The sequence below is a fragment of the Harpia harpyja genome, chromosome 1 (genome assembly GCF_026419915.1).
Source record: "Harpia harpyja isolate bHarHar1 chromosome 1, bHarHar1 primary haplotype, whole genome shotgun sequence".
In the NCBI taxonomy this organism is placed as follows: Eukaryota; Metazoa; Chordata; class Aves; order Accipitriformes; family Accipitridae; genus Harpia; species Harpia harpyja.
The window spans coordinates 6,506,606-6,521,693 of record NC_068940.1 but is presented as its reverse complement, the minus strand read 5'-3'; the positions used below and the strand labels follow the sequence as shown (position 1 = coordinate 6,521,693).

At 42.2% G+C, this 15,088-nt stretch overlaps 1 protein-coding gene across 6 annotated transcripts in view; it reads right to left on the bottom strand.

Annotated features, from left to right (window-relative positions):
• The window catches only part of MBOAT1 (membrane bound O-acyltransferase domain containing 1), a 58,653-nt gene that overhangs the window by 24,296 nt on the left and 19,269 nt on the right, over positions 1 to 15,088 (bottom strand). For 5 of the 6 annotated variants that reach the window (XR_008237969.1, XR_008237978.1, XM_052805862.1 and 2 more), the window contains exons 2-4: positions 10,151 to 10,296; positions 9,491 to 9,568; positions 5,106 to 5,201 (exon numbers count right to left, since the gene is read on the bottom strand). Coding sequence is in view for 4 of the 6 variants with exons in the window: in XM_052805862.1 (XP_052661822.1) it covers positions 5,106 to 5,201; positions 9,491 to 9,568; positions 10,151 to 10,296 (320 nt within the window). In the remaining 2 variants the exon portion in view is untranslated. The remainder of the gene's footprint in view (positions 1 to 5,105; positions 5,202 to 9,490; positions 9,569 to 10,150; positions 10,297 to 15,088) is intronic. The other variant, XM_052806035.1, reaches the window with a different exon arrangement.

The following is a 15,088-nucleotide window of genomic DNA, read 5'->3' as shown; positions in this document are numbered from 1 at the left end:
GATTCCACATCCTCTCCTCTTCACCTGTCCTACCAAGCACTACAGTTAAAAACTAGCACAGAAACACAGAATTTGATTTAACTGTGGTGTGACTTCCCCCACTGCAATGTTTTATATATTGACCAAGAGTTTAATCTCAGGTTGTAGCTGCATTGTACCTCCTACACACAAACCATAGTGGCCAATTAAAAAAAAAAAAAAATTCAAGAAGTTGTCGCAGGAAGTCAGTATAAAATAGGAAATTTTAACAAATTAAAAAAAACCCCAAACTGTCTTTACCTTACGTTAGATGCCTTGAAAAATAACACAAGACAAAGATGCAACACTTTACAGAGAAAGCTCAATAGATGGATTTACCCTTCTAATTAAACTTTCCAAATGAAAACTTACCAGTTAATGTCATTTTTAAACACAGCTTGCCCCAACATAAATAATTTGCCCAGAAGCACAAGCCAGTGGAAGTAAAGATGTCTGCATCAGTTGTAGCCTGCTGTGGGGATCCTCCCCATATCACAGGCTGACTTCTGCACTGAGCAAGCTTTGGTGCTTACAAGAGAAAAGACATTTTCCAAGCAGAGTCTGCCTGACCTTAGGTAATCCTGTGGAGGAGTCTGGCACACGCTCACTAGAAATAGTTTCCACTGACCTGATTTCACTAAGAGAGGAGGTGGAGTCAAAAGGCTCATTGCAGACAAGACTCCAAAACAGCAAACATTTATTTCAGGTTTATCTCTTTAGCACTGCAGCCATGATGAGGAGTTCACACAGTCACACTCTGCTACGACCTTAACTGTGCTGCCGAGGCCATCGCCAAGCCAGGGCCGCCACCGGCAGCGGGCTCTCGCTTCTGCTTTCGACAGCAAAATGAAGAAGTGCTGAAGCACACAGAGGAAAAAATACTTCACTGAACACACTCATGCCTCCAAAGCAACTTCCAATTTGCTTCATGTGGTTTTTTGGTGAAAGCTCCCCAAAAGCGTTTCTTACGCTTTCACGATAGAAGCATTTCACTTAAGAGAGTATTGACTTCTGGAGAAGTGTCTGGGGATGTACTAGATGCATGGAGCTCTCTAGCAGCGACTGCCTGCTTGAATTTTGGCTCATTTCCACACTGCAGCTCTTACAGGACTCCTGTGTAAGCAATGGTAAGCGATCTCAGTGCAATTTCAAGCGGACAAACGCCCAGCGGAGCAGCCAAGCAGCGAGCGGACACGGAAAACTGCCTGCCCGACCTGCCCTTCCTCACCCTGCACCTGCGCTGCTGTGCTGCCTCTGGGGACTCGCTGCCGACCAAAGTTACCCAGAGCTGCTGGAACACACGCTGCCAACAACGTCTTGCACTTCATGATAAAATAAAAATAAAAATAACCCACTGAACTCGCAGGACCAGTTAGTGTTTCTGCATTGGGTTTTAACATGGTAATGGAATGCATCCATGCTTGTTTCCATCAGCAAATGTATTTCCTCTGTAAAGACCGGCTGTTGTACCTTTGTTCCTTTCTTTTGTGGTTGATACTAAGCCACTGAGTGAGGGGAAAACCAGCAAAAAAGCACTAGCCTCCCACCAAAAATTGAAAAAACTGCCTGAAGTGACACTTGTTACTAAAGTCTCTGCTTATATGGCTTTTTGAGAGGCTTCTTTCAATGACCATCCCTTCCTAAGCGGTTTGCCGAGAATGCTGCTGCTATTCTGCATTTGGGATAGAGCGAACAGAGAAAGATGTCCATTCCTTCTGGAGAACGATGTCCACCAAAACACTCATGTACGAGGTAGAGATCTGACATCTGTAGGATGGAAAGCTGCTCGAGTCTCCCTGATAATTCAGCTCTGGTCTCTCTAAGACCAACAGAAGACTGAAAGCACTGCCAGTGTGTGTAGTGATTTTCACAAACTGAGTTTCTTTTCTGCAAGGAATGGCACCAAGAAACTCACATATGCACAATCATTCCCTGACATTCACCGAATGAGCTGCAATATTAGGAAATTTTGCTCAGGCATTGCAAGAATTCAAGGAGGACACCAAAAACCTCTATGGTCTTAATCAAGCAAAGGATTAAAGCAGACACAACTTCATACAGATGAGGAGCGACTCTGAATTCTGTCCAGATGATCATATGCATATGGCATTTGTTCATCTAGCTTGCTTGATTGAAACCATATCTATTACTAGTTTCCAAAAATCCCAATCAAGATCCCCTGATTTATTTTAAACTAATTTCTCCCTAAAGCCATAATATTGCTATACTTGGTCTGAGCCTGTGATACAAAGGAAAAAAAAACCAACCCCAAACTGTATGTTAGTATTACCATTTTTATAAAGTTGTATAGAAACCAGGCAACTTACCAGCATAATCCTCTTAGCATAAAGAAGAAGAAATGAGAGAGAAAAAGAGAAATAAAGAGTTAGGATTTAGTTTTCCTAGGTACAATGTATAAATGCCATGGCAAACCAAGCAAAATAAAATATGCATGTTTCTCTCAAAGACTGACTTGAATTAAGGGGTGAGCACAGCATTCAGTTATTTTACAATTAGTGTTCAAAAATGAATAGTTTTCTTTGAGAAAGTAGTCAAAAGAAAACTCCTAAACTATGTCACCACATTTTTGTGAAATAATATAAATGAAAGAACTTTGATAAAATATATATAAATTTTTTAAAACACAATTAAAGTGTACCACACTGGAACTGGTTTTCATTAAAACATGGCACTTTTTTTTTAAAAAAAAAAAAAAAAAAAAAAGGAGTTTTCATCTAAGTACTATGCAATACATGAAAAACTCTTAAATCAAGAAATTGCTGCAAGCAGCTTAAGTAGTTTTGATTGTGGGAGTCAGTGACCAAACCTACCTTTTGCATGATTTAGAAGAATTAACTATTCACCAGTAAGGAACAAGTTTCCTTACTACTTAACCTTGAAGTGACGAGTCAGTTTGATTTTCCAGATTACTTAAGACATGACTCAAAAGTTACCTTGTCTGCTCCATCTCTACCTGCATTTTACAAGCTGTGTTCTCAAAATGGGGGGACTCCAAACAAACAGCACAACCATTACTAAAGAACCAAAAAAATAATATTTGCAAGCACACATCAAAAGGGTTATGCACGCAAGCTGTTAAGTGCACAAAGCAGGTCAAGAGAGCGAACGAGGTATGTCAGCTTTCAGCACCAACACTGGGAAACGCTCATTTAACATCTGGCTGGTCACTTTGGGGAGCTGACATTGGAAAGCTGATGGCACTAGAACTGTCGTGCAATAGATGTGGAACATCAAACGTGGGAGAACAAGCAAGAGGAGGGTCAGTTGCTGCTCATACATGGTAAAACAGTGGTAGGGGGTGTATTTTGTCTCTCTGGGTCATCACATCTGCTTAGGTATGTGCATAAAGCCTCAGTGGGCACATATTATTTACAGCTGAGGAAAACAGGTTTTAAGACAGATTTATGAAGCTGACCTGGGTTTCAGCACTTGGGATTGCAAGTTTTTATTAATACCACTACAACATTTTTATTTATTCTTAGTTTTTAAAATATACCATAAAGATGTAGTTCATATCCAAACTACATTTTCCAGTTGTTTACTACTTCGCAGTTTTATGTTTGACTGAAGTTTAGGAATTCGCTTATATCTTGAAACGTCAGGACAAAAAATCAAACAACAAAGTTCAAGTATTATTCTTGCAGTACCATTATCATCCTCAAGCTCATCATTAGTTAAGAGTAGCTCCTTTTTCATCAAGAGAGAAGAAAATGCTACATAGTCTATAATTTAACCAACTACCATTCCTCTTCTTCCACCCCCAGTCTCAGCTGGATCTTTATTACATGTCTTCAGAGACAGCCAGCTAACACATCTCACTGCATTTCTGAATGCACTATTCAGAAAAGCATGCTCTCTTGCATTTCTCTGTCTTATACACACACAGAGCTATAGCATTCTAATCCCATTTATAGGCTTCTTGGTACGTCATGCTCTTTCAGGACATGCTTTTTTGTGTGTATTAAAAGAACCGCAGAAAAAATTATAGAACTAAATTTCTCTAAATATAAGAGTTCCCTTTTCTACCCCCTCCTCTAATAAAAAAAACCCTCAAAAGTCTCAGAGGAACTTCCCCTCCCACCCCCTGAAATTTAATTAAATGCTTAAACCCACCACCTCACACAGAGACACATGCACACAGACAGCAAAAACCTTCGGTTTCCTACTCTATGCCTATAAGACGACAGAAGCTTGGAAGAGACATCTACAACTCACTGTGCTGGTTTACAGAAATTTTTCATAGTATGTTACTAATGACTCCGTATTCAGACATTCAGTTAAACAAGTGGAATACAGATTAGCACGTTGTTTTTAAATCATGCAAAAGCATGCCTTCCTCTCATAAACAAAATATATAGGGTTAGCTGTTCTTATTTTTGCAAAGCATCCTCTACTGCTTCAGTGAAATCAGAGACTACAGTATATATGAAAAACACTGTTCCACAGAAATGCATGGCATATAAAAAGTTGTGCTATTTACACAGCAGCCACAATCTGCTGAGAGAACCCGTAAGACCGGCACCGACAGCAAAAGCTGATCTCGTGTCTCTCTGCGCCGGTTACCCACCCACCCACCCACGTCCCAGCTCCCCCAGGCACTCAGCCCCTGCCCAAGTCCTCCCCTCCCACCCGCTGGAGTGCCTGGGGTGGGAAACACCTTCCCATTTGGGGCATCAAGGTAAATCAGAAAGGGGGAAAGGACGACCCGGAGCCGATGGCTGTGCCTAGTAAGGTGGGAGGAGAGCAGCCCACCCCACCTCTGGGCACAGACCACCAGGGACCAGAGCACCAGCCACGCCACTTGCCAGGGCTGCTCGAGGTAGAAGTCTAGCTAACCAAGCTCTACCTTCCTAACTAGATAGTGCCTAGCAAGAAGACAGCAGAAACAATGAGTCAATGCAAAAATCACATAGTGTTTATTCCTTCCTAAAAAAAAAAAGTCTTAGAAAAAGCTTAAGGGAAACAAAATTGCAGGCGCTCCCCAGATAACATAAAAATTATTCTTAAAATGAACTAAATTTAACTAATACTAATTGACACAGGACCCAGCTTGCGGACTCACTCACCCGGAAAAATCTGTAGTGAGAATACCATAATGAAATATGTATATTCGGCTTATGTGGCACAACGTGAGGTATCCCATAGCTACGACAAAGGAGTACCTAAAAACATAACATACAGAACACAGTTACCAACACATGTACCAACAAGAACTAGAATCACTCAAATTGGGTTTGGGCTTGCTTAGGAGTGGAGTTTGATTTTCGCAAATTAGGTTGTTAACAAGTCTGAAGATATGTTACAAGATCTGGCAGAAATTTTCAAAGAGGACTGATGGTTTTGTGTACCCAGCTGAAACATTACAGAGGTGTCTCCTCACGAGCGGGGTGGGGAAAAAAGAAAAGAAGAAATAGGATCACTTCAAGTTGGGCATTTCAGTTTCAGTGTTCCCACCCTCACATATTAATTTGAAATTGCTGACTCAAGTATTTGAAACCAGATGATACTGTAAATGCGTCACTGAAGTTATCCATTGCCTTTTTTTATCTGTAAATGTTCTTTATTTACATGTACAACTCTTCCTCAGATCTACCAGAAACTAAAACATTTCAAGTTTAAGATATTTCCTCTCTTCTGACTTTGTGTAAAGGCAGATACTGACACGTAGCCTAATCTTTTCAGCTCTAAATGCTGAAAGATGCCCCTTTCCAGAAGAAGCATTCCTTAAGCAGAGCTTGACAATTTCACTCAGTTTTTCAAGATGATCACAAAATTATGTTAGGCAGGACGATAGCATGACTCTTTCTATCTTAAGAGTTGAACAGTCTGAGGGCTGGAGGCATTGCAGTATCTAGGTGGGGCAGATGCAGCCTTTCCTACAACTAACTTCTCCCTGTATTTACCCGAGCAAGAAAGAGGATACTGGGGAAGTAAGAAGCAGATGGATATTTGGAAATAAACTGACAAATGAAGCAAACTAGATAGTGCAACAGAAAGCTGGGACACCAGAATGGAAGGCTTGCATCACATGGACAGGCCAGGACCAAGTCTACTGCTGTCCCCCACATCAGGAGAAAATAGTCACGTGGAAGAGAAGATGCAAAACTCTACAGAAGAACAAGACTGCGGCTTTAAAAGAAATGAGTTTTTCCTCCCTGGGGACTAACAAACTGCAGTGTGAGTGACAGTGATGGATGGCAAGGCAACCTGCAGGTCATGTGGCCCACAGCAAACAGCTGGATGAAAGGCAGACTGAGGGGACATGACAGCTTCTTCAGGAGATTCAGAGCAGAATTCATCTTATTTTATCTGGGTCAGGCATCCAGTCCAGCCTCAGCGAGGCCCTTGGGCTCCCTCTCATCAACAGAAAATGGAAAGCATCCCTCCAAAGGCAAGTCACCCAGCTCAGACATGTAACGGTGATAGATCATAGAATGGTTTGGGTTGGAAGGGACCTTAAAGATCATCTAGTTCCAACCCCCCTGCCATGGGCAGGGACACCTTCCACTAGACCGGGTTGCTCAAAGCCCCATCCAACCTGGCCTTGAACACTGCCAGGGATGGGGCATCCACAGCCTCTTTGAGCAACCTCTTCCAGTGCCTCACCACCCTCGCAGTAAAGAACTTCCTTACATCTAACCTAAATCTACCCTTTTTCAGTTTAAAGCCATTACCCCCTGTCCTATCACTACACACCCTTCTAAAAAGTCCCTCTCCGGCTTTCTTGTAGGCTCCCTTTAGGTACTGGAAGGCTGCTATAAGGTCTCCCCGGAGCCTTCTCTTCTCCAGGCTGAACAACCCCAACTCTCTCAGCCTTTCCTCACAGGAGAGGTTCTCCAGCCCCCGATCATCTTCATGGCCCTCCTCTGGACCCACTCCAACAGGTCCATGTCCTTCTGATGTTGGGGGTCCCAGAGCTGAACGCAGTACTGCAGGTGGGGTCTCACCAGAGGGGAGCAGAGGGGCAGAATCCCCTCCCTCGACCTGCTGGTCACACTTCTTTTGATGCAGCCCAGGATGCCGTTGGCTTTCTGGGCTGTGAGCGCACATTGCCGGGTCATGTTGCGCTTCTCATCAACCAACACCCCCAAGTCCTTCTCCTCAGGGCTGCTCTCAATCCACTCATCACCCAGCCTGTATTTGTGCTTGGGATTCCCCAACCCAGGTGCAGGACCTTGCACTTGGCCTTGTTGAACAGGTGGGATGAAGCACCTAAAATAGGCCTCAACACTTAAATAATTGTAAAGCACCTAGATTGAAAGGGGAGCAAGTAGGGGCAGATATACTGAATTGCTGCTGCAGCTGGGAGCATTTCTGATGCTGGATTGATTTGTCCCTTTATAGGCCTTGAAGGCTGGAAGCCTCACCAGAGAGCAAACTAGCAGAAAATAACCAGGGGAAGGAGCATGCAGGTTAAACTATGTAGTTTCTTTATTCCATTTGTTCACTTCCACTTGTGTTTTGGGGGGAAAAAAAGCCAAGTTTTGCACCCCCACTATGAAGGATCCAGTGCTCTTACAGGCCCTCTGAACGTACAGGTCCAGCCTGTACTGGCATTTTTCAAGCTTATTCTCAAGCAGCTTGAATACACTGTTATTTTGCCAAAATTAATAATATGGATGTACTTTGAGTCACACTGCTATGGGTAGTGGAATACAGTAGAAAAGTCCTAACCCAATCCTCCCAGCCTTCCTAAGGTTTTTCAGCATGTTGGACTGCTATTTCGCATTGACTCAAATCAACGCATAGCTATCTCACAGCAGTGGGTGACATTATATTAACCGGCTTAATTTGCGTTGCAGTGTACAGCTATTTTTTCCATTGTGACTAATTGGCTGAACAGTAAGAGTGAGGGGGTTTCCAGTTGAAACTGTGCCCATTTCCCTACCACCACCACCTCCACTTCTCTAGGAAGACATAAGTGTATTGGATGATTCCCTCTGTAGACTCGGTTCCTCTGATCCACAATGAATAACTCCTGCATTTCCCCCAAGTGATGGGCAGGGACAATGACCAGAAGACAAGTAATACACATTCTTAGCACCTTTTCCTTCTGGTCTCTGGATGGCATTTCTTTCATTAACATTGTCCAGTTACTTTTTTTTTTTTTTAATTATTCATTACCTCTGGACTTCTGGGCTTTGCACTCAGTGAGGGGGTGGAAAAAAGCTCCTTGATTAATATCTGTCTTGCTGGTGCAAAATGCTAGTGACTGCTATAGATTCTAAACAATCCTAGACAAATCATAAGTAATGGTTCCCATTTGGATATTAGAGAGGGGTCGCCTCAGGAAGAGATAAAGAAGAAGCAGAGATGATTATCTGAGCATTAGACCCTCAGACAGCCCTGGCCCTGAAGACAAATGAATAAAGGGTTTCTGTTGCCCAGCCCAGCCTGATGGGGATGTGAGCATTCAGCAGCAACTATGGAAACAGCTGCACAGAGACAGAAATCACCTGTAACACACCTAAATCAAACCACAGTATTAACCATATGCTGTTAGAGAAGCCAGCACAAAAGTAAAGTGGGAAGAATGGCCAGCTCATCCTTCTAGCCAGCTATAAAGTAGCAGTTTTACAAATAAGAATTCCTAATTATGATCGATAAGAAAAAAAAAAAGTCCACCTACACAATTTTAAAAACTCCCACATGCTGACCTCTAACAGAGAGTATGGTACCCACATGAGCAGGCTCAGTGACCGGGCAGAGAAGTTCTTCCTTATGAACTTTCTCTTACTCAGTGAAAGAAGCAGATGTAACTACCACATATTTTCCATTTTCATATGAAAGTGCTTTTTGTCTTTTGGCCAGGAAGGCGCTCATTTGATAAAGCACCTTTAGGAGTCTTAAGTATCTTCCTTCCTCTGAGACATTTGTATAGGGAAAAGAAAGATCCCATGGTCAAAAATTTCTCATGATGATGCTGCAAGCTTCTGCTTCAAAGCAGTGACATTTCTGGTACTTTCTACTTTAAGCTCAAAGCCTAGTACCAAATGCAAGACTTAATTTTGTAGATCACTAAGTTAAGCTGCCACAGTGACCTTATTTAACTACCTAACTCAAGAATAAGTGGAAAATACCTAAAGGCCAAACAGCAAGGGGGAAAACACATTAAAAAGGATTGTCAAAGGCAATCCTCAAGGACACCAGACCAAGGAGAATATGACTTCATTATGCTTAGGAAACCAGAGGTTTGGGCAAAAGTTTTTAAGCCTGCAAAAGCTGCCTTTCGAGGTCAGCAATTTCACAGGGAAATGCAATATATCAATGCAAAAACCACAAATTGAGATTACAGCTGCTTCTGTAACTGAATGAACAAAGCTCCTGCAAGTAACTGGGAAAGAAAGGCAGGAAAGAAGTGAAGGTGGTCCTAAAAAACCCTCATGCTTCTCCATGAAAGGGGAGAAGTTGTCAGAGGGGCAGCTCCAGTCTTGCAACCACATAAGCTCACCTGTGGATGTTGGGAATACTCGCCATATTCATAATGCCATAGTTCATCATCACCAGGACAAAAAGATGAATGGAATACCTTGAAGACAACAAAGCGAGTATTTAGATAATTTCTACGTGACCTGGAGGGGCTGGCAGTTCTGAGCGAGGGAATAATTTTCCATGCAAATGAAATAAATGAGATGTCATATCAGGGTATCAGTAAACATGGATTATCACAATGACATCCTTATAGCCTGATCATCCAACATATATTGATACTTATTGAAAAGATATCGTCAATGTGTTTGTTTCATTCAGAGAAAGAGCAGCCTAGCTCAAAGTGCACATTCAAACTACACACATCTTTTCCAAAAGAGGTATCTTCACAGCAGACTGGTGTGGCTTTAACTTCCAGAACAAACATCACAGATTAAATACTTCACTTACAAATACTTTCATGGCTCATTTTACTTTGAGGGTTTGGCATGGTTATGCTGGTTAGGTTTTTTTGGTTTTGTTTTTTTGGGGTTTTTTTGGGTTTTTGTTTGTTTTTTTGTTTTTTTTTTTAGGATAACACAGAATGTGCCTTAAGACTAAAAAGATGTAATTCAGAAAAGCTGATAAGAATTTTAAAAATATTTTTACCCAAGCCTTGTCTACATGGTGACTAAATACTCACCACCCAAAGCAGAAGACAGCAAAGTATATTCCAAAGAGGGTGGCAAATGCATGGCGAACAGCAGAGCTGGCATGACTGGGACCCAAGTAAATACGAAACCAAAACGCAGCCAAAAGTGCAAACAGTTGACAGGCTACAAAATTGATCTGTAAAAGACAAAACAAAAAGTGGTTGTGATTCTTGGGGGGGGCTAGGGGGAAGAAGTTTCTCCATTCTCAGAACAACAAAGAGTGGAGCCAGGAAAAGGGAGGAAAAAAGTGAGAGCAATGAATCTTTTGTTTTCTTAGCATTCTCACTTGTGAGCCCAAGCGGTAACTTTCCTTGGCCAACGACGGAAGGGATTAAACAAGCATGTAGCCACCCAAAAACTCAGACAAGCAGGCTCCAGCTCCCGGAGGTACAGGCGGGCTCCGGGCAGCTGGCACGCCAGCCCAACCCGCGCGCAGGGGACGTCACCCCCCTCTCCGTCCTCCCGGTGGGACGCAGAGGCGAGGAAGCAGACTGGGACTCTGAAGCATTGCCCCGGTGCCCGACTTCCTCCACAAACCCCAAAACATGGGCAAGATCAACAATCCTGATGTGACGCTGTTTCACAAGCAATAACTGGACAGCCTTCTTAGCCGAAATGCTCCACTCTGCAGCATCCTCCAAGGAGGCCTTTCAACTTACCACTTTTTGGCTGCTCGAGAGCGCAAAGAAAACAACTGTGCTCTACCATCCCACAGACAGCTAAAGGAAAATGCTTCTCAATTGTTCTTTGGCTACTGCGTGTCTCTATAGAGCACGGGAAGCAGTCTGGCTCCGTTGTAAGGAGGTAGCAATGGCAGTGGGAGCACAAGACAGGTATATGCAGAGGGCAAGCAGTCCATGACTGGTGGCTACTCCTATCAGACACAGGGACAAGCAAAAGCTTCAGTGTCCTCAGAGCAAAACCGACACCAAGCTGCCTTCTTCAAGTCACCTTCTCTTTGACAGCCTCAGCAAAAATCCCAGAAGCCAGAGGAAGAACAGAGCTCTAACAGGTCTCTAACAGACCAATACACCATTAGGATATGACATCCGTAAGACCAACCTGGACCCTAGACAGCTGGAGTTAAATTCATTTATTCAGCTGCAGTCTTTTTTTTTCTTTTTCTTTTTTTTAAAAATTCACCCTGAGCTCTCCAGCAGCAAGTCATCCTAGACTGAGCAAAACTAAATAGGCTGCAACGTCGAAGCAATCACTTGGATTAGAGGATTATCCAAAGCTATCGGTTCAGGACAGGATGATACATCTCACTCGGAAATGCTCTGACATGCTGGCTGTCCAGAGGTGGTTGGATTCATCCAGGCTTCTTGCCAAAAACATTTACAATGTGTTTAACAAGACACTACAGCCCCAAACTGCTTTTATTCTGATGGACTATATCCAACATGGTGCTGTTCAAGCAAATGCTTTTATTAAAGGTTTGTTGGCTACGTTGCTGTAGTTCCCTTATTTCAGTGACGCAGGCAGCCATGCGATAGAATAATGCAATAATTTAAATACTTAGATATGCTGAATTTTAGTTCTTTGGAGCAGAGACAATATCAATTTATTTCTTGTTCATGTAAGCACCCAGCATTTATAACGGACGGTATCATAGAACTATACCCAAAAGCAAGTAATTAGCAATGTCTTATTATGACAATACTTTACACTGTATTTAAATAAGACGATTCTTATTTTCTGTGCAAGATTTAAAAAGTAAGAGAACAGAATTGCACTGGTCTCACAAAACCCAGTTGCTGTAGTACAAATCCCAAACTCTCATCTGGTCTATTACCATACAGTTAACACTCAAGCCACCAACTCCTCCCTCCCCTCCTTCCACAGCCGGAGGTACCGCAGAAACGGCTGAAGAGGACATCCCCCACAGGGCTGCTCTGACTGTATCCTTTCTAAGCAAGTCCCCAAGACTGATGGATGCCAATTCATCAGTGACAATTCGGTGAACCTTAATCCCACCTCAGCCTGCTCCCACTTAGGATCATACTAGTACATCCAGTGCAGCCCAACTTGGTGACATGCAGAGCCCCTCTGATTCAGTATAAAGAAGGAAAGTGCAGAGACTCCAAGAAACCTGATGTGGCTGATTGTTTAAAAGTCAATACCCCCTTCTGTGCAGCATCACTCACGGAAGCTTTACACCAGTAAAAACCATCAAGGTAAGCAAGCATTTGCTTTTTACTTTCATCCAGTTCTTGTATGTTCAGTTTGAGGTGTTAAAGATGCTGGGACTTCAGAGGTTCACACACACAGCAAAATGGAAGTGCAAGATCCCAGGGTGGACACACCTGTAATAGCATTTACATAGCTAAGGCAGGTAACCACAGCAGCAGCAGAAAGCAAGCAAGCAGAGACTTCATTACGAGCTAACATATGGTATATGACAGCCCAGTAACCTTGCATACATATGGTGTTGCTTGCCTGCACTATCAATTCCTCTGAGCTTGTTACCTGTGCTACTTGGATTAAAGTTAGCACTGGTACACCAACTGTGCCACTACCACATCTTCATTTTGTTGTGCAAATTAACCAAGACAATTTCTTCTCTGCGCTGTTTTTGTAGGAGTAGGGGTAAATCCTTGTACCAGTATAAAAGCAAAACTACATGCTAGCTTTACGTTTCAATCAGCTTTCAATTTGTAAGGGTTGTTTCTGCAGACCAGCCAAGCATCACAGATTCAGTGTACTCAGCAAGCAATAATCTCAGAATACTAGTTTTCATTTACCCTTTCTGTACTGAATTAAGCTAGGAAGTACCTTAGAGAGGAATGGCTACAACATACCATTAAAGGTTACAGATACGATTCAAAAATCTAAAGATTAACCTTCCTTTTCAGGATCTGTAAATGACAGTGATGGTGTCAAAGAGGCACAAACACACATCAGGATTCCCGAGTCTCATTTGAACATTACATTGCCTACTACAATAGCATAAAGGAAGTGAGAAAGCTGCACCTAATGCATTGCTTGGGAGATTGACTCCCAGATACAAAAAAATACCATCTGAAATGCAGAAAGAGAAGACTTTTGCTCACTGGCTGAGAACATTCATACCTTTGCCCTCCCTTCTGAACTGCAACCACCATAGCTCTTCAGCAGTTTTCCAGGTTCCTTTCCCCCATGGCCATGTTTTTCTCACGGATAGTACTGCCTTTAAACACAACACGCTGCATTTGTTTTTCTTCGTCTACCATTAAGGCTTTCAGTTTGGGGGTTTTTTTCTGTGTGTATATTTACATAAACACATACACATTACAAACAACATTATCAGTTTTAAAGGATTCATCAGCAGAGGGGTTGGGAGAGGGATACCAATGAACAAGAAAGCCAGGTAAATACAACAGTTACTGATAAAAACTTTCTGCCATCCATGAGGTAGTTGGTACCTGCTGGACAAAACCATTGGAGAATAGTATTGGAGAATACTTCTTGTATCTGTCTGCCTATAAGCCTGCACTTAGAATCTGAATGCACCAAGATGACCTCTGATTTCTGTGGGGTTCAGTCCGTATATCAAACTGAGCTGTGCAAAGCTCACTGCACTGTCTAGCACATAGTCTACTGCAAGACTGACTTTTAGAGGTGCTAAGCAATTGCAGAATACTTCTGCAGATGAATCCTTTCTGAGTTTACTTGAGCCAAAACTGCAAGCATGAATAAACCAGGACAAATCTTTTCTTAACTATAACCTGCCACAACAAGAGGAGGGAGGCTCTCTGTTTCTTGGGTTTGGGGAATGTAAGAGAAATGTCAAGGCACCAGTAAAACTCCTTTCCAAGTGCTGAGAAAACTTGTTCTGCCTGGCAGGCTGAACTCCATATTTAAAACTGGGCACTAACTTTGGTACTAGGCCACATCTGGTCTGTTCTCCACAAAGTAACAGACGGATATGATAGCTTTTCATATGACTACCACCTCTACTTAGTTATTTGTATGTAACATTTTAAACATATGCAGCATTCACGTGCATACACACGAAGACTGTCAGTCCACCTGACAGTGACTTTACTGCATTCCATTTAACATGAATTTCATTCTTCACTCTACATATTTAAGGTACCTAAGTAAACAGATCCCTAAGATTTTACAAAATGTTGCACTGCATCACAAGTGAAGTAACAGTCACACTTTCCTCCCTTTCCCTTCCCAAAGAGGAAACGGTTCATATTATTCCTTTTTGGCTCTTTCCACTGTTGCTAAAAACACTTTGTAAACAGTAAATTGAGGGCTTCTGAATGTTGATGAATGGTGTACACGCAAAAATAACATGGAAATAGAAAAGAAATTATACAAGAATTAACCCTTCTCATTCTGACCCACCATTATAAGTCATTTAACCCATGTTTTTAGCTAGTCGCATCTATTTATTCTTGCCATCAACTTTTTTTCACATCTGGTTCCAACTTTGCTAGCAGAAAAGAAACACCTTTGCTTTTTACAGTCAATTTCTTCCATGTTCTAGAGAGTAAGTTGTAATAAAATTAGGAATCACAGCACATGATATGTTGCCAAAACAAGATACTATCGTCCTTTCATTTTCTGTGATTAAACATTGGAAGACAGAAAGGCAGTCTCATCACAGTATCCTGCACCAACATCTGGAAGACTTGTATCTGAGTCACAGCCAGCTGAAGACAGCCTTGCAATGCAGAAACAAGATATCTGCACTTTTGGAGAGAGTGAAAATCTGGAACAGCTCCAGCCCAACTGGGTTGAGAGTTATTGTAGTCTGGTTAAGGAATTCTTTAATATCTAATAGTCTCGACTTTAAAAGGCTAGATGGATCCAGAGCATGTAAACACCTGGTACAAAGAACAAGAAAAAACAATAAGCTGTAGTTCCTCCCTTTATCCATTCAAATTCTGTAGTAACAGTAACTCAAAGTGATGTTTAGACTGAAAATCTGAGTT